Source organism: Aegilops tauschii, chromosome 6 (genome assembly GCF_002575655.3).
Source record: "Aegilops tauschii subsp. strangulata cultivar AL8/78 chromosome 6, Aet v6.0, whole genome shotgun sequence".
NCBI lineage: Eukaryota > Viridiplantae > Streptophyta > Magnoliopsida > Poales > Poaceae > Aegilops > Aegilops tauschii.
In genome coordinates, this window is record NC_053040.3 from 127,850,204 (window position 1) to 127,869,998 (window position 19,795).

The following is a 19,795-nucleotide window of genomic DNA, read 5'->3' on the forward strand; positions in this document are numbered from 1 at the left end:
CTTCCCCACCCAGAATTCGCGCCGGCCCGTGCGCGTTGCAGCCGGCCGTCGTGACGCTACCGCTGCTCGACCGCGCAGCCGCCGCCATTAATGTGCCAGCCCGACGGGAGTGGCAAGCACGGCATCTGTCATCTACATTTTCTGGACCGCATCATGATCGGATTGACGGAAATTTTCAGAAAATGAAAGCAAACGGGAGCGGCAAACTGAAGTGGGGACATTTTCGGATTCAGATAGGGAAATCTGACGCGTCCTCCATCGCCAAGTCCAGCCAGCGTCTTTAAATATCAGCACAGAGCACCTTCGCGTCCCACAACACCTTCCTGATCCCGCAGACAAACCTCTCCCAAATCCCAATCCCCCGCCCACCCTCGATCGACATCAAACCCTAGCAGCAGATCGGGCAGCCACCGGCCGGGATGGAGGGGCTCGACGTCGACGACGTCTTCCACCACTACCGGCTGAGCCCTACGGAAGTGGAGGCCGTCACCTACTACCTGCCACGCCTCCTCTCCGGCGAGACGCTGCATGCCGTCGACAAGCTCATCCACCGCGTCGACATCACCGGCTGCGAGCCCAAGGATCTGGCCGCCCGATACGCGCCCGTGCCGCAGGCCATGAGCAGCGGCGACCGGTTCTTCTTCACCACGTGCAAGAGCAAGAACGGGAGCAAGCTCCAGAGCGTGCGCAGCGCCGGCGGCGGCACCTGGAGCATCCAGAAAACCTCGGAGATTAGCCACGCGGGAGTCAAGGTCGGCGAGGTCAAGAACCTGTCCTTCAAGAAGAAGGGCAAGTCGACAGGCTGGGTCATGGAGGAATACCGGTGCCTGCTGCCGGAGGCCACCGTCTCCGACGGGGTGAAGGTGTTCAGCAAGATGCACTTGGCTCAGCATGCTCCTGACGCGGCCCGCCAGGAATCGGAGGCGTACAAGCTTCAGCAACAGCAACCAGAGGCCGTGACCCCGAGCACGCACGCGCAGAAGAGGCCAGCGACCGCTGCCGCCGTCGATCCTCAACCGGCGCGCCCCAAGAAGAGGACGTGCGTTGCCGTCCCCGTCCCGGCACCTGGAGCATCGGCCACACCGTCGTTCTTGATGTATGATGAGGCAGCCAGAGCAATGCATGGCCCGCTGCCTCACACCAACTTCCCTGTTCAGTATGCACAAGCATCATGCGAGTCCACTACAACATCCAGCCGCTCCGACGTTGCTCAAGCTCCTGAGATTTCCTCCCAGCCAGATGTGATGGAGTCCACCCAATCAGAAGAGGCTGGCTCGAGCATTGCAAGGAGCACATCTGAAGAGGATGTGTTTGAGCCATTGGGGCCTATTTCCGATTTGCCGGATTGGGAGGAAGATGGTTTTGATCTTGAAGAACTAATGAGAATGATGGAAGACGACCCAATTGAAGTTGAGCCGGTCACTGGAGCCAACACTGGCGTGGAGATGGGCCAACAGGAACCTCTGTACCTGGATGCCTTGGACCAAGGCGTGCTGGAGGGCATGCTGCAGTCTGATGACCCTTACCCAATGTGGAGATCAGAGGATCAGGCCATGCACAACCCTGCCTTCCATGATGACAAGGAGAAGAGGTACAATGCCGCGTCGGATCTTGACGCTCCATCGCTTCAGGGACAGGACCACTTGTTCAAACCGCGGCCGTGCTCCTTCGATCCATTTGAAGCAGCATGGAAGGCCGAAGAGGCGCTCGAGAAGGAGAAGAGGTGCAATGCCGCGGCCAATCTTCACGCTGGAGGGCACAGCAACTTCTTCTCGCCTGCAAGTGTCTACTAAGTCCGATGTTGAAATTGTTTTCAAAGTGTATGAGAGGATACTCACTGGCTGATGTATTAGTTCGTCCATGTACGATCGCCACGGATGCACCTCTGAGCAATTTGCTCCACTTGTTCATGCAAGCTACTAAAACTGTTGTTGTTCTTCTTGCTCCTGTGATAGATTTCTGAACCTTGCATTCGCTCCTGCACTAGTACTTCTTCTGCTCTGTTTCCTGTGATGGACCATGTTAAAACTGCTCTATCTTTTTGTATTAGTTTCAGATAAGCAAGCATGATGCAGTTATGATCTGGGCAACCGCAGATAAGTAGTAGGACTAACTATGTTTGTAAATCAAAACTGTTTCGCTGCTCTTGATAATCTGTAGAACAACTACAAGTTCATAAGTTGCAGAGCAGATTCAAGTTGTGGCAAAAATAAATTTGTTCTCCCTATTTTTTTGCAACTACTAAAACTGTTGTTGTTCCTACTCCTTTATAGATGATGACCCCCTGCGTTCCCAATTTTGCATGCTGCAGCTCATATATATTTCTTAGTTAGTACAACTTGTCGATTTTGATTCATGGTCAACTATTAAGCTTTGGTTCAGTTCTTTCGCTCACATTTGGTTCTATATAAATCAACTCTGAAGTCACGTTTTGAGTGAGGTTTTCTCTCTACTATCGTTTCGGCAAACTTAGGCAAGTACTCCGACGTGTCTCAACTCTCACTGCAGTATGCTCTAGCAGTTCAAAACATTTTCACTTAAGACTTAAAAGAATACCCTGCGGCCATGGTTTCACCTGTTTTACGTGTGCAAGGAGGTACTCCCTCCGTTCCGAATTACTCGTCGCAGAAATGGATGTATCTAGATGTATTTTAGTTCTAGATACATCCATTTCTACGACGAGTAATTTGGAACGGAGGGAGTATATTTCTACTTCGGAGTCTTTTTTTTAACTGAAACTTTCCACTCCGGACTCAGGAGGTCCAACTAGTGCAGCTTCGATTAAGTTTTACAAGTCTGGTTAACTTCTGGGGTGTGCTTTTGAGAACAGATGTACGATCCGGGGTTCATAAGTTGTTAAACCTGAACTTGCAAATCTTGTTTAACTGTCAAACATAACCTTGAGGAGCTCTCTCTGAACATTTCACACTTATTTGGTTGGAGAAAGCTTATTTCAGATTAGTTTGACTAACACCTCGACAGATTTTTTGAATGGAATAATTGGAAATGGGATGTCACTGAAGAATTGGTTATCATCGCTGCAGGATTGTGCAGAGTGACAACAAGACCTATCTAGTCTCTCCATGGATGTAGCCAAAGGAGGTCTCTCTATCAAGAGGTCAGGAAAGGAGGAAAAGGTAGCTTCTGTCACCGTGGTACCTCCGCAACCCACCATCGTAATGACAGTAATATCCTTCTCGTCCATAAGGGCAAATGTTATGTGGTCGACTTCACATAACATCGAGAAGAACATTAGCATAAACATGCAGGGCTCATTTGTTTTGGGAGATTGGATGATTTGCCCTGTTTTACTTTATGATTAGATGATTTGCCCCGTTTTACTTTGTAGTAGATTATCACTTCCGCTTCGGTACAACCCCCCTGAACACATTGATGGTTGAGATTAAACCGCCCCCTTTTATAGTTTGCATGTTTGGCCGGTTTCAAGAAAAACAATTCAAAAAATAGTTCAAAGTGCATGATGGTCATAACTGTTGAGAAACGTAGCATGCAATTTCAAAAAAAATCCTACACACGCAAAATCTATCTAGGAGATGCATAGCAATGAGAGGGGGAGAGTGTGTACGTACTCTCGTAGACCGAAAGCGGAAGCGTTTGACAACGAGATTGATGTAGTCGAACTTCTTCTCGTTCCGACCAATCAAGCACCGAACGTACGGCACCTCCGAGTTCTGCACACGTTCAGCTCGATGACGTCCCTCGAACTCTTGATCCAGCAAAGTGTCGAGGGAGAGTTTCGTCAGCACGACGGCGTGGTGACGGTGATGGTGAAGTGATCCGCGCAGGGCTTCGCCTAAGCACTACGAAGATATGACCAGAGGCGTAAACTGTGGAGGGGGCGCCGCACACAGCTAGCATTTGTTGGTGTGTGTTCTAGCGGTGCCCCCCTTCATATATATAGGTTGGAGGGGAGGAGAGGCAGCCAAGGGGCCGCCCCAAGTAGGAGGAATCCTACTTGGGCGCCTCCCAATTCGGCCTCCCCCCTTTCCATATCCACCGGAGGGGGAAGGAAGGAGGAGGGAGGAGGAAGGAAGGGGAGGCCGAATCCCTCCCCTTCCTTTCTCCTGCTCCTCTTTCCTTCCCCTCCTATTCGGCCTACATGGGGCGCACCAGCCCCTTAGGGGCTGGTATGTCCCCTACTTGGCCAATTAGGCCCATGTAGTTGCCGGGGGGGGGGGGGGGGGATGCCCGAAACCCCTTCCGGTGACCCGATATGTACCCGGTACCCCCATAACACTTCCGGTGTCCGAATATCATCGTCCTATATATGAATATTTACCTCTGACCATTTCGAGGCTCCTCGTCATGTCTGTGATCTCATCCGGGACTCCAAACAACATTCGGTCACCATATCACATAACTCATATAATACAAAATCGTCATCCAACGTTAAGCGTCCGGACCATGCGGGTTCGAGAACTATGTAGGCATGACCGAGACACCTCTCCGGTCAATAACCAACAGCGGAACCTGGATGCTCATATTGGTTCCCGCGTATTCTACGAAGATCTTTATCGGTCGTACCGTAATGACAACATACGTCATTCCCTTTGTCATCGGTATGTTACTTGCCCGAGATTCGATCGTCGGTATCTTCCTACCTAGTTCAATCTCGTTACCGGCAAGTCTCTTTACTCGTTCCGTAATACATCATCCCGCAACTAACTCATTAGTCACATTGCTTGCAAGGCTTATCATGACGTGCATTACCGAGAGGGCCCAGAGATACCTCTCCGATACTCAGATTGAAAAATCCTAATCTCGATCTATGCCAGCCCAACAAACACCTTCGGAGATACCTGTAGAGTATCTTTATAATCACCCAGCTACGTTGTGACGTTTGATAGCACACAAGGTATTCCTCCGGTATCCGGGAGTTGCATAATCTCATATTCAAAGGAATATGTATATGCCATGAAGAAAGCAATAGCAATAAAACTTAACGATCATTATGCTAAGCTAACAGATGGGTCTTGTCCATCACATCATTCTCCTAATGATGTGATCCCGTTCATCAAATGACAACACATGTATATGGTTAGGAAACTTAACCATCTTTGATTAACGAGCTAGTCTAGTAGAGGCTTACTAGGGACACTGTGTTTTATCTATGTATCCACACATGTATCAAGTTTCCGGTTAATACAATTCTAGCATGAATAATAAACATTTATCATGATACAAGGAAATATAAGTAACAACTTTATTATTGCCTCTAGGGCATATTTCCTTCAGTCTACCACTTGCACTAGAGTCAATAATCTAGATTACATTATAATGATTCTAACACCCATGGAGTCTTGGTGCTCACCATGTTTTGCTCGTGGAAGAGGCTTAGTCAACGGGTCTGCCACATTCAGATCCGTATGTATTTTGCAAATCTCTATGTCTCCCTCCTTGACTTGATCACGGATGGAGTTGAAGCATCTGTTGATGTGTTTGGTTCTTTTGTGAAATCTGGATTCCTTCGCCAAGGCATTCGCTCCAGTATTGTCACAAAATATTTTCATTGGACCCGATGCACTAGGTATTACACCTAGATCGGATATGAACTCCTTCATCTAGACTCCTTCATTCGCAGCTTCCGAAGCAGCTATGTACTCCGCTTCACACATAGATCCCGCCACAACGCTTTGCTTGGAACTGCAATAACTGACTGCTCCACCATTCAATATGAATACGTATCCGGTTTGTGACTAAGAGTCATCCGGATCAGTGTCAAAGCTAGCATCGACGTAACCATTTACGACGAGCTCTTTGTCACCTCCATAAACGAGAAACATATCCTTAGTCCTTTTCAGGTATTTCAGGATGTTCTTGACCGTTGTCCAGCGATCCACTCCTGGATTACTTTGGTACCTCCCTGCTAGACTTATAGCAAGGCACGCATCAGGTCTGGCACACATCATAGAATACATGATAGAACCTATGGCTGAGGCACAGGGAATGACTTTCATTTTATCTCTATCTTCTGCAGTGGTCGGACATTGAGTCTGACTCAACTTCACACCTTGTAACACAGGAAAGAACCCTTTCTTTGACTGGTCCATTTTGAACTTCTTCAAAACTTTATCAAGGTATGTGCTTTGTGAAAGTCCAATTAAGCGTCTTGATCTATCTCTATAGATCTTGATGCCCAATATATAAGCAGCTTCACCTAGGTCTTTCATTGAAAAACTTTTATTCAAGTATCCTTTTATGCTATCCAAAAATTCTATATCATTTCCAATCAACAATATGTCATCCACATATAATATTAGAAATGCTACAGAGCTCCCACTCACTTTTTTATAAATACAGGCTTCTCCAAAAGTCTATATAAAATCATATGCTTTGATCACCTCATCAAATCATATATTCCAACTCCGAGATGCTTGCACCAGTCCATAAATGGATCGCTGGAGCTTGCATACTTTGTTAGCACCTTTAGCATCGACAAAACCTTCTGGTTGCATCATATACAACTCTTCTTTAAGAAATCCATTAAGGAATGCAATTTTGACGTCCATTTGCCAGATTTCATAATCATAAAATTCGTCAATTGCTAACATGATTCAGACATACTTAAGCATTGCTACGGGTGAGAAAGTCTCAACGTAGTCAACTCCTTGAACTTGTTGAAAACTTTTCGCGACAAGTCAAGCTTTGTAGACAGTAACATTGCCATCAGTGTCAGTCTTCTTCTTGAAGATCCATTTATTCTCTATGGCTTGCCGATCATTGGGCAAGTCAACCCAAGTCCATACTTTGTTCTCATACATGGATCACATCTCAGATTTGATGGCTTCAAGCTATTTTGCGGAATCTGGGCTCATCATCGCTTCCTCACAGTTCGTAGGTTCCTCATGGTCTAGTAACATGACTTCCAGGACAGTATTACCGTACCACTCTGGTGCGGAACGTGCTTTGGTTGCCTACGAGGTTCGGTGGTAACTTGATCTGAAGTTTCATGATCATCATCATTAGCTTCCTCTCTAGTTGGTGTAGGCATCATGGGAACGGTTTTCTGTGATGAGCTACTTTCCAATTCGAGAGAAGGTACAATTACCTCATCAAGTTCTACTTTCCTCCCACTCACTTCTTTCGAGAGAAACTCCTTCTCTAGAAAGGATCCATTCTTAGAAACAAAGATCTTGCCTTCGGATCTGTGATAGAAGGTGTACCCACCAATTTCTTTTGGGTATCCTATGAAGACGCACGTCTCCGATTTGGGTTCGAGCTTATCAGGCTGAAGCTTTTTCACATAAGCATCATAACCCCAAACTTTAAGAAACGACAGCTTAGGTTTCTTGCCAAACCACAGTTCATACGGTGTCATCTCAACGGATTTAGACGATGCCCTATTCAAAGTGAATGCAACTGTCTCTAATGCATAACCCCAAAATGATAGTGGTAAATCGGTAAGAGACATCATAGATCGCACCATATCTAATAAAGTACGGTTACGATGTTCGGACACACCATTACGCTGTGGTGTTCTAGGTGGCGTCAGTTGTGAAACTATTCCACATTGTTTTAAATGAAGGTCAAACTTGTAACTCAAATATTCGCCTCCGTGATCAGATCGTAGAAACTTCATTTTCTTGTTACGATGATTCTCCACTTCACTCTGAAATTCTTTGAACTTTTCAAATGTTTCAGACTTGTGTTTCATCAAGTAGATATACCCATATCTGCTCAAATCATCTGTGAAGGTTAGAAAATAACGATACCCGCCGCGAGCCTCAACACTCATCGGACCGCATACATCGGTATGTATTATTTCTAATAAGTCAGTAGCTCGCTCCATTGTTTCGGAGAATGGAGTTTTAGTCATCTTGCCCATGAGGCATGGTTCGCAAGCATCAAATGATTCATAATCAAGTGATTCCAAAAGTCCAACTGCATGGAGTTTCTTCATGCGCTTTACACAATATGACCTAAACGGCAGTGCCACAAATATGTAACACTATCATTATCAACTTTGCATCTTTTGGCATCAATATTATGAATATGTGTATCACCACGATCGAGATTCAACAAAAATACACCACTCTTCAAGGGTGCATGACCATAAAAGATATTACCCATATAAATAGAATAACCATTATTCTCTGATTTAAATGAATAACCATCTCGCATTAAACAAGATCCAGATATAATGTTCATGCTCAATGCTGGCACCAAATAACAATTATTCAGGTCTAAAACTAATCCCGAAGGTAGATCTAGAGGTGGCGTGCCGACGGCGATCACATCGACCTTGGAACCATTCCCGACGCGCATTGTCACCTCGTCCTTAGCCAATCTTCGTTTTATCCGTAGCCCCAGTTTCGAGTTACAAATATGAGCAACTGAACCGGTATCAAATACCCAGACACTATTACGAGCATTGGTAAGGTACACATCAATAACATGTATATCAAATATACCTTTGTTCTCTTTGCCATCCTTCTTATCCGCCAAATACTTGGGGCAGTTCCGCTTCCTGTGACCAATCCCTTTGCAGTAGAAGCACTCAATTTCAGGCTTAGGTCCAGACTTGGGCTTCTTCCCGGGAGTGGCAACTTGCTTGCCATTCTTCTTGAATTTCCCCTTCTTTCCTTTGCCCTTTTTCTTGAAACTAGTGGTCTTGTTAACCATCAACACTTGATGCTCCTTCTTGATTTCTACCTCCGCAGCTTTGAGCATTGCGAAGAGCTTGGGAATTCTCTTATCCATCCCTTGCATATTATAGTTCATTACGAAGCCTTTGTAGCTTGGTGGTAGTGATTGGAGAACTCTGTCAATAACACTATCATCTGGAAGATTAACTCCCAGCTGAGTCAAGTGGTTATGATATATACCCAGACATTCTGAGATAGAACTGTTCTCCTCATCTTGCAGCTATAGAACTTGCTGGATACTTCATATCTCTCAACTCGGGCATTTGCTTGAAATATTAACTTCAACTCCTGGAACATATCGTATGGTCCATGACGTTCAAAACGTCTTTGAAGTCCCGATTCTAAGCCATAAAGCATGACACACTGAACTATCGAGTAGTCATCAAAACGTGGCTGCCAGGCATTCTCAACGTCTGCAGTTGCTGGAGGGGGTGGCACACCTAGTGATGCATCAAGGACATAATTCTTCTATGCAGCAATGAGGATAATCCTCAAGTTACGGACCTAGTCTGTGTAGTTGCTACCATCATCTTTCAACTTAGCTTTCTCTAGGAACGCATTAAAATTCAAGGGAACGGTAGCACGGGCCATTGATCTACAACATAGATACGCAAAAACTATCGGGACTAAGTTCATGATAAATTAAGTTCAATTAATCATATTACTTAAGAACTCCCACTTAGATAGACATCCCTCGAGTCATCTAAATGACCACGTGATCTATATCAACTAAACCATGTCCGATCATCACGTGAGATGGAGTAGTTTTCAATGGTGAACATCTCTATGTTGATCATATCTACTATATGATTCACGTTCGACCTTTCGGTCTCCAGTGTTCTGAGGCCATGTATGTACATGCTAGGCTCGTCAAACTTAACCCGAGTATTCCGCATGTGCAAAACTGTCTTGCCCCCATTGTATGTGAACGTAGAGCTTATCACACCCGATCATCATGTGGTGTCTCAGCACGACAAACTGTCGCAACGGTGCATACTCACACTAGTAAAAAAAGACATCCGTGACATTTTGGGCCGAACAATTTTTTTTTCTGTCATACATATGACACTTCTATGACGATAATTGTGACAAAACCCGGTATCATCATAGATGTGGTGGGCTCCTACTTCTATGACAAAAAATTATGACAGAAAATGGGATTTCCGTCCTGGGCGGGCCGGAGACGCAGCTGCATGACATTCTTTGGGCCGTCCATGACGGAAAAAACCGTGGTAGAAGCGAGGGGGAGGAAAATTTCGGGGAGTTCCCGGTTACGGTGGGAGGTCGGGGACCGAGCGATGCGCGTTTCTCTCGTACACGTACGCGCGTGTGTGCGAGGCGTTGGCTCTAACTGAACCCGAGCGAGGTGTTGGGCTCTAACTGAACCCGAGCGATTGCACTGCAGGCTACGCGTTACTGAACCCGAGCGATCGATCGATGGCTGTTAACTGAACCCGATCGAGCGATTCCTTCGCTACTGCTGCTAACTGAAGCCGATCGATGCTGCCTCTGGGATGAACAGTGAGCGTTGCGGGGGGGGGGGGGGGGGTGGATGAACAGTGAGCGGTGGCGTTGCCTCTGGATGAACAGGACCCCGTGGTGTGGTGGAGGGCTGGATGAACAGTAGACGGTGGAGGGGTGCCCATGGAGGGGTGGTTGAACAGGACCCCGTGGTGTGGAGGGCTGGATGAACAGTAGATGGTGGAGGGGTGCCCGTGGAGGGGTGGTTGAACAATAGCCGGTGGAGTAGCGCGCGGTGGAGGCTGGATGAACAGGAGCCCGTGGAGGCTGGAGGAGGTCGACTGAGATGAACAGTATTCCGTGGAGTCCCGTTTTGCGGTACGCCACACCCCTCCCAATGAACAGGACCCCGTTTCGACCGTAGGAGGTCCGTTTCGTCCGTTTTGCGGTATGCCACACCCCTCCCGATGAACAGGACCCCCGTTTCGACCGTAGGAGGTCCGTTTCATCCATTTTGCGGTACGCCACACCCCTCCCGATCAACAGGACCCCGTTTCGACCGTAGGAGGTCCGTTTCATCCGTTTTGCGGTACGCCACACCCCTCCTGATCAACAGGACCCCCGTTTCGACCGTAGGAGGTCTGTTTCGTCCGTTTTGCAGTACGCCACACCCCTCCCGATCAACAGGACCCCCGTTTCGACCGTAGGAGGTCCGTTTCCTCCGTTTTGCGGTATGCCACACCCCTCCCGATCAACAGGAGGACCCCGTTCCGAACGTAGGAGGTCCGTTTCCTCCGTTTTGCGGTACGCCAGGCCTCGTTTCCATCGCCTGTTCCGTCCAAGCCCTCCCGATGAACACGACCATGCATTCCGTTCCGACCCAGCCGGTTGGCTCCCACGCGTTCCGTTGCCTCCCGATGAACACGATGCATTCCATTGCCTCCCCATGAACACGACGCATTCCGTTGCCTCCCCATGAACACGACGCATTCCGTTGCCTCCCCATGAACACGACGCATTCCGTTGCCTCCCCATGAACACGACGACGACACTGTTTCTCCGTTCCGACCCAGCCATATACACGAGCCCTGGCCGTACGTATGCGCGAGTAGGCGTTCGAGACCCCACCCGTATGTACACATACGTGGCCGTATTTTCTTTCTTGCACCCTGGCCGCTGTACGTACGTGTACATGCTACGTGCGCGCCTCTACTACGACACGTGCACGCCTCTACTACGACACGTGCGCGCCTCTACATCGACCAGTATGTACGTACACGTTCGCGACCAGAATGACAACGCTACGTACGCTTCGACCAGGTGGGTCCCGACTGTCAGGCACTTCCTTGCCTGCGAAGATGTAGCTGGTGGGTCCCAGCAGTCAGGGGGCGAATCGTTTTTTTTGCCCGGACGCACTTCCTTGCGTGCGAAGATGTAGCCGGTGGGTCCCAGCAGTCAGGGGGGCGAATCGTTTTTTTTGCCCGGACGCACTTCCTTGCATGCAAAGGTGTAGCTGGTGGGTCCCAGCAGTCAGGGGGGCGAATCGCTTTTTTTTTGCCCGGACGCACTTCCTTGCGTGTGAAGATGAAGCTGGTGGGTCCCAGCAGTCAGGGGGAAACGTTTTTTCCATGAAATACAGTGGCCCGTCCGGTGGGTCCCAGCTGTCAGGTGGAGGAATCATTATTTTTCGCGTAATAAGGAGGCACTTCCTGGCTGCGGCCGTGGACTCAGCTGTCAGCCACTCCACGTATAGTCCACATCCGATGGAAGTTGTTCCTTGACCACGTTGACCAGGCCGCGCCGAGAGCACCACGGCGGTGGACGACGGCGACGCCTAGGAAGGGGACGACGCGGAGCCGGGGAAGACGCGGCAGTGGAAGCCCGCGCGGAGAGGAGTACGAGGGTTCACTGGTTCAGCTGCGGTGTAAGGCTGCCGTCGCCGCAGGGCCTGGCCAGCGGTGGGAATAGTAGGGGGCGGTGAGGCCTCCGCGGCAGCACAGCCGGCCACGGGAGGCAGGAGCATGCGGCACGACCGGCGCTGCTTTGGGCGGCTGGAGCAAGAAGACCAGAGGTTGAAGAAGCACTACGGCCGTTGGATGGACATCGTACGGTCACTGGAGCTAGAATCATTCATATTGACTAAGTTGACAAAGCCCTCCGTCCCCGTCAACTTAGTTGGCCCACAAGTCATCCTCCCACTATGGTGGGTCCCAGCTAGCAGGGGGGTATTCATTTTTTTGTGCGTAATAAGGAGGCACTTCCTTGCGTGCGAAGATATAGCTGGTGGGTCCGACATGTCAGCGGGGGAACATTTTTTTCGCGAAATACAGAGGCCCTTCCGGTGGGTCCTAGCTGTCAGGTGGAGGAATCATTATTTTGCGCGTACAGTCCACGGACGATGGATGTCGTTCGTTGACCACGTTGACCAGGCCATGCCGAGAGCACCATGGCGGTGGACGACGGCGAGGCCTAGGAAGGGAACGACACGGAGCCGGGGAAGACTCGGCAATGGTTGCCCACGCGGTGGGGAGTACGAGGGTTTACTGGTCCGGCTGCCGTCGCCGGAAAATAACAGTAGGTGTGGGTGAGTAGACGAATGGCCTGGCCAGCAATGAAGTAGGGTGGGGCGGTGCGGCCTGTGCGGCAGCACAGCCGGCCACGGGAGACGGGAGCAGGCAGTCCCACCGGAGCTGGTTTGGGCGGCTGGAGCAAGAAGATCAGATATTGAAGTAGCAGCACGGCCGTTGGATTAACATCCAACGGTCACTGCTGCTAGAATCGTTTGTGGACTAAGTTGACAAAGCCAAAGTACACGTCAACCTAGTAGACCCACAAGTCAGCCTCCAAATCTGTCCCAAACAGCATACAACCTGAAATTTCTAGCCAGATTCAAATTAATTTTAAATCTAAATATACCTTAATTTAAATTCAATGAAATTTTACCCGCACAAAAACAATGAAATTTAAAATATCAAAATCCGAAAGAAAACAGTATTTTGGAACTAATTGCCTGTTTGCTGTATTTTTTCATTTTACAGCGCATTTATTATTACTTATAGCCCATTTCTTATTATTATAGCCCATTTTCTGGGCAAAATGCATCCCTCCTCGTCTTGAAAGGTTTCCAGCCCAGCAGGGCGTAGAAAAGCAAGTAGGCCTACGTTGGTTATTCTGCAAAAAACAAAATAGCTGGCTAGCCATTTTCAGAAAGGAAAAAAACAAACTGGGCTGGTCATGTGCTAAACATATGAAATAAAAGCCTGGGCTAGACGGCCCACGGGTCCCGCACAACCCAGTTGATACCCTTCTCCGTCCCAAAAAAACAAAATTACTGCGCGCGCTGCTGGGTCCCTACTGTCATCCTCACCATGTACAGTCATCTCCTTATTCCTCTCGGTTGTTGACCATGTTGACAACACTGGAGGGCGGAGCCGCGGCGAGCGACCCAAGGCGGAGGACGATGGTGAGGCCTCGGACGGAACGAACAGGAGCCGGGGAAGATCACAGCCAGCCGTGGGAGGCGGGAGCAGGCGGTCCCGCCGGCGCTGGTTTGGCTTTGGCGGCTCGAGGAAGAAGAGACTGAAGAAATGCGACAGACGTTGAATGTCAATCCAACGGTCAAGGTTGGCACAATCGTTTGTTGACTAAGCGGACACCAAGTAGCATACTTTTTTATATATAGGAAGAAAACTGCGAGGAAAATGCGTTCGTCTGCCGTCCTCCTCACAGGGAATGTTTGCCACATAAGTGACTAGCACCCTTGGTTTTCAACCGAGAGGTCTTGAGTTCGAGTCCCAGGAACTCTCAATTTTGTCCTCCTTCCTTCCTCGCAAAAAAGGGAAAGAAAATCAAAGACTTGGGAAGGCGTACAAAACAAGCTAGTGTACCAGTAAAGAGACGTTGCCGAGTTTTAGAAAAAAGAAAGACGTGCTCCTGTAGCTGGTTCGAATCGAAACCTAGACTATGACTATATATGGTGCTATGCTACTCTACAAGTAATGAAACTAACATATCCAACGTTCGCTTCTCCTCTTCTCTACTTACCCTGCCTAGCATTAGAAGCTCTGGCCGCAGCAACCATGTCCGCTGGCTGCTCGTCCACCTGCTCTTCAGCAGGCAACAACCAGATATGCGCCAAGTCGCCACCCGTACCATCGCCTGTGGGTCTCATCACACCCCCGCCGACATGCGCACCGCAGCCGATTGCTCATCGCAACCCGCTGCCGTTGGTGTGGTGCCACTGCTACAAATCACACAGAGTCATCCGTCGTGTCTCAACCACAATCCGCAACCCTGGCCGAGTCTTCTACAAATGCCCGAATCATGGGGTAATAATATGTTTAAGTGTTGTTCTGCTGCTTTCAGTTGCTGATTTTTTTAATAGTTTGGTTGATGATCTTCCAATTTGATTCGTGCAGAAAAGGGAAGATTCGTGTGATTTGTATTTCTGGGAAGTTGCTGATGTGGGGGAATGCAACTACGCTGATTATTTGGTTAGCCGAGGAATCCCAATACCAGCAGGTTGGGGTGTTGGACAAGTAACTGAAGGAACGGCAGAAGAGGAAGATGCAGAGCAGAAGGTTAAAGATGCAGTTCCTCTGATCATGGCCAAGCAACAGCTGCTGAACGGCCTTGACAACAATGAGGAGATGAAAGAGCTTGTGAAGATAATGGGCAAAATCGATGTGCTCTGTAGGATGATTGTCTCTTTATTTGCAGTGTATGTAGCACTCGTGATGTATTCAATGGCTATGACATGAGCACTTTGCTGAAACTAGTAATGAATGAAACCTGTGTAGCAGGCTGGGCGTAGTGTTGTGAACATCTAATGATTTCTATTAACGGAAATCAGGGGGTATCCCCTTTTGCTCATATAAATAAATAAATAGCAGAGGCCCTGTCGGGTCAGCTTTGTTCTCATTCGAAGACGTCAAGCAAATTGCAGTCCAACAGCAAACTATGTCATCAAATTCAAGTTTCACAGCCAAATATGAGTACAACTAAACAACAATGTCATCATGTTTTAGTTGTCATACAATCACCAAACACAAATCAGCATACATAACAAGTGATGTTCTCACAGCAAAATACTAAACAACATGTTCATCATGTTTCAGTTGTCATAGCAAACACAATTTCACATAGTAGATAAAAAACGTCTTCTGACAGGCAAATACGACAAAAGCAATGTAATCATCATCCGCAGCAGCAGCGTCAACATCTTCGCCATGTGTATCAGTCTGATCGTAATTCCCCACGGTGTCATCTTCTTCTTCGTCCTCAACGTCCTCGAACGTTGGCTTCTTGTTGATCAACTCTTGTATGTCCACAGCACGACAGGCAATCTTTTCGCCGGCGTCATTGACGTGATGGTTCTCAAAGATATTAGGAACATCTATGTTATCTTGTACATCAGGAGCAGTGTAAGCATCATCTTGTTGTGCAACTTCATTAAACGAATTCCTCTGCTCAAACCTTTGCAATACTCTCCAGTCATCGCTACGTGCAAATGTGTCTTCCAAGAAAAATATCTGTGTTGCTTGATTTGCCAAAATAAAAGGCTCGTTGGTCTGGTACGCCGCCTTGACATTGATGGATTTGAAATAATCATCAGCTCTGGGTTTTGTGATCCTGGAAAACAGGTTATACCAACGACAGCACAACAGAACCACACACCGATGATCCTCGAAACTGGAGATATACTGCAACTGAATAATGTCTGTTATGTTAGCATACATTTCAGTTGTCTCTTTGTCATACGTATCCGTGCTCATGATGGCACTGTTTTGTGTCTTCCTGCCTTCGTCTCGTGCAAGGGTGTTGTAGCGCACATCTCCAACAACGCAAGATTCATAATGTCTTACCCGAGTATCAGGACCCATTGCTAGTGAGTAAAGGGCATCATCATCTGCCTGCCCATCCTCCCGCATCTTCTTAACCTATGGTTAGAAAATAGACAAGCTGATCATCTTATGTACTCAATATATTAAAAAAACTGACAGTGCACTTCAAAAGCTTACATGGTTCTTGAACCATTTCGCAAATCCTGCCATAACCAGTTTGTCAATGTTTCTTGGATTTTGCGGCAGTAACTCCTCTTTGTAGATGCTGCACAACATAGTGATCACGTCAAACATCTAAATATATAAGAATGTGCTACAAGTTTAGTAGATTACGATGTATAAGCTGCAGTACTGCACTTACTTGATATAAGGTAGTATCTCAGGACAGTTATTCAACACATACGAAACCATTTTGTCCAAATCTTTAGGTTTGTCCTCTTGTCGACTCTTCCCTATAACTCGAAAAGAATAATCGAAAACATTGAGCCCGGGATTGTCTTCACCCACCTCTTTGCTAAGCTGATCAGCTGTTTCAATGTATTTTGAGCAGAATGTCAACGCTTCTGTAGCAATGTTGGCCTCTGCAATGGAACCCTCGGGTCTAGCTCTGTTCCTAACATAGCCCTTGAAAGTGCCTAGCCGCCTTTCAATAGGGTACATCCAGCCATACTGTACTGGACCTCTAAGTAGTGCCTCATCAGGTAGATGAACAACCAAATGCACCATCACATCAAAGAAGGCTGGAGGATATATCTTCTCAAGGTCGCATAGGATAGTTGGTATCTTGTCTCTAAGACGCTCCAAAGCATCTATCCTGATATTCCTACTGCAGAGTTCCCTGAAGAATTGTCCCAACTCTGCACTGCTCTGTATAAGTCAGGGCGGCCCAATCCTCTAAGGATAACAGGTAAAACCCTTTGAAGTAGGACGTGGCAGTCATGATTTTTCAACCCTTGTACCTTGTTTCCATCTGCACTGACTCTCCTTTCAGGGTTGGAAGCAAATCCATGTGGGAATCTCACACGTGACAGGACCTCGCAGAATTCTTTTCTTTTTACCTTGTCCAAGACGTACACAGCTGGTGCCATATCCCGTGGTTTACCTTCATCTTGCACCTGCAAATCCTTTCTCATACCCAGGTGTGTCAAATCAATCCTAGATTTTAAGGTATCTTTCGTCTTGCCTTCAATATTAAGAAGTGTGTCGATAATGCTGTCACATATATTTTTCTCGATGTGCATCACATCAAGATTATGCCATAGATCCAAATCTTTCCAATACTCCAAGTCCCACAAAGTGGACCTGCGGGTAAACAATAATCTCTCTTCTACCCTGCCACGCTTCCTTTTCCCGCTACCATTACCAGGATGGTTTCCTGGTGTAATATGCCTGACCTTCTCTAATTCCACTTGCAACTCATCGGCGGTGAGCCTCTTTGGCGCATCACGGTTTTCATGCTTTGCATTGAACACATGTCTTCGGTATTTTTTAGGATGCGGCTTGTCCTTGGCAAGGAAACGACGGTGTCCAATGTAACAGATCTTGCTAAGTATTGCGTATGACAGCGGATTCCTGTCACAGCGAACACATGCATTGTAACCATGTGTCGTTCGCCCTGACATAGTGCCCAAAGCCGGATAATCATGGATGCACCAAATTATAACAGCACGCAGAAAGAAATCAGCTGGTGGGCTGCTATATAGGTCTCGAGTGAGAACACCCTTCCATAGCTGTTGAAGTTCCTCCACAAGAGGCTCCATGAACAAATCAAAATCCTTTCCAGGACTTTTTGGACCTGGGATGAGCAAGGCCATCATGTAGTTTGATTCTTTGGTGCAGACATTTGGAGGCATGTTGTAAGGGATAACAAGCACTGGCCACATGCTATATGTGGCGCTCTGGTGGCCAAATGGGTTAAATCCATCTGAAGCTAAGCCAAGTCTAATGTTTCTCGGGTCAGCAGCAAACTCTTTGTGTTTATCATTGAAGCTTTTCCACTCACTACCATGAGATGGATGGCTCATTACATTCTGATCTCTGTACTCCTGGTTCCTAGAATGCCACAGTACATCCTCTCTTGTTTCAGCATCATGAAACAACCTCTGCAATCTTGGTGTAATTGGAAAATGTCTCAGAACATTATGAGGAATCCTCTTCATAGCATCGCCATCTTTCCATCTTGATGATTTGCATTTCGGGCATTCACTTAAGTTGGCATAATCCTTCCTTTACAGAACACAATTATTCTTACAAACATGGATCATATCATATCCAATTCCAACTGCACGAAGGAAATTCTTCATTTTACTTTAGGTGTGTGGCAGCTCAGACGCATCTGGGAAAGATTTGCGGAAAGCAGCCAACATCGCATCGAATGATTTGTTGGGCATCCGCTCAGATGTCTTCACCTGAAGAAAGGTGACCATAGCTGAGAATACTGACAACTTATTTCCTGGGGTGACAGCAACGTTGCATTGTTCCAACATGCGGGCCCACCGTTTTTCTTCTGCAGGTGAAAGTTCACGGAATGCACGAGCATTTCGTAGCATTGTTTCAATGTTGGTCAAACTCACTGGCTCTGCCACCACCTCCTCCTCCTCCTCTTCCACCTGAGCATCAGGCAGATCAAGATGGTGATCTGCTGCTTCCACGTAGTCAATAACATTGATGTTCACAGCTTCACCATGATGAACCCACCTAGTATATGTGACCGACATCCCATACAAGTGTAGATGATTTTGCACAGTTGACTGGGGTCTTGTAACTGAATTCATACAACTGCTACACGGGCAGAGCACATCTGATTTCGGACCACCGTACTCAGCTCTGATAAAGTTCATGAAGTTTTCAACCCCCTCGACATATGCAGCGGAGAATCTTCGAGCAGAAGTTATCCAAGTCATGTCCATCTGTTAGACATACAAATTAGTTCTTCTACTAGATATTACAGGAAAAACATATATGCTTTTTTATGAAGTCCAGAAAAAAAATACCTAGGTCGATGTCTAAAGCTATGGCAAGATATTTGGACGAACAGATCTAAGTAACGAAATATATGTAAAGCTAATTCAGCAAACAGATTTGAGTGCCAAATTATGGCAGGCTTTTTCAGCAGTCAATGAGGCCGAGCACACAGCCATCGAACTATCGAAGGCCATCGCAGCAACAAAGATCGAGTATAAAACGGTGTAGAGCTATTTCACCTAACAGATTGGCTACTAGACCATGGCAATCTACGTCACAATAAATATATGGCAGGATATTTTAGCAACTAATCGGCCTTGGCATGCCATCTCAGCTAAGCAGATTGAGTGCAGAACAGGGCAAGGAAGCTTCTTAAGCAGAGCATATTGACAGTAAACTACTTCGGCAAACAGTGAGATTAACAACGTCTATCAGCTAACATTCAGCGCTACACCGACATGAACGGGCCCTCAGTCTAGAATGCGCGTACCGTGGGAGAAGCTGACCGCCGTGCGTCTCCACACGAACATCGCCAGCGGTGGTGGTGCTGACCGCCGTGCGCCTCCACAAGAACGTAGCCAGAGGTGGCGGCGCGGCTAGAGGACGACAGTCTACGAGAGCGTACTGTGGGAGCGAGAGGATCACTGAACTGCGGCGCCGACGTATGGAGTGGAGGGGGACAGGGGGGGGGGGGTTTGGGGAATATTATTGGCTAGTTGGCCGAAGGGCGGTTGAATCGGATTTGGGGGGAATTTTTGGGTGGGGGGGATGATTTTCGCGCGGTGGGCGGGGGGAGTTTGGTGCATGGTCGATTTCTCCAAGCGCAGTCCCACGTGTCAGTGAAGAGGCAAGCCGAAGCGC

General features: G+C 47.6%; 1 protein-coding gene across 1 annotated transcript; it reads left to right on the forward strand.

The window, feature by feature from the left end:
• The first annotated feature begins 263 nt into the window (after window positions 1–263).
• LOC109770819 (uncharacterized) lies at window positions 264–2,480 on the forward strand. Its single transcript, XM_073500644.1, has one exon. The coding sequence runs from the start codon at window positions 420–422 to the stop codon at window positions 1,791–1,793; it is 1,374 nt and encodes a 457-aa protein (XP_073356745.1). The 5' UTR covers window positions 264–419; the 3' UTR covers window positions 1,794–2,480.
• Window positions 2,481–19,795: the final 17,315 nt, after the last annotated feature.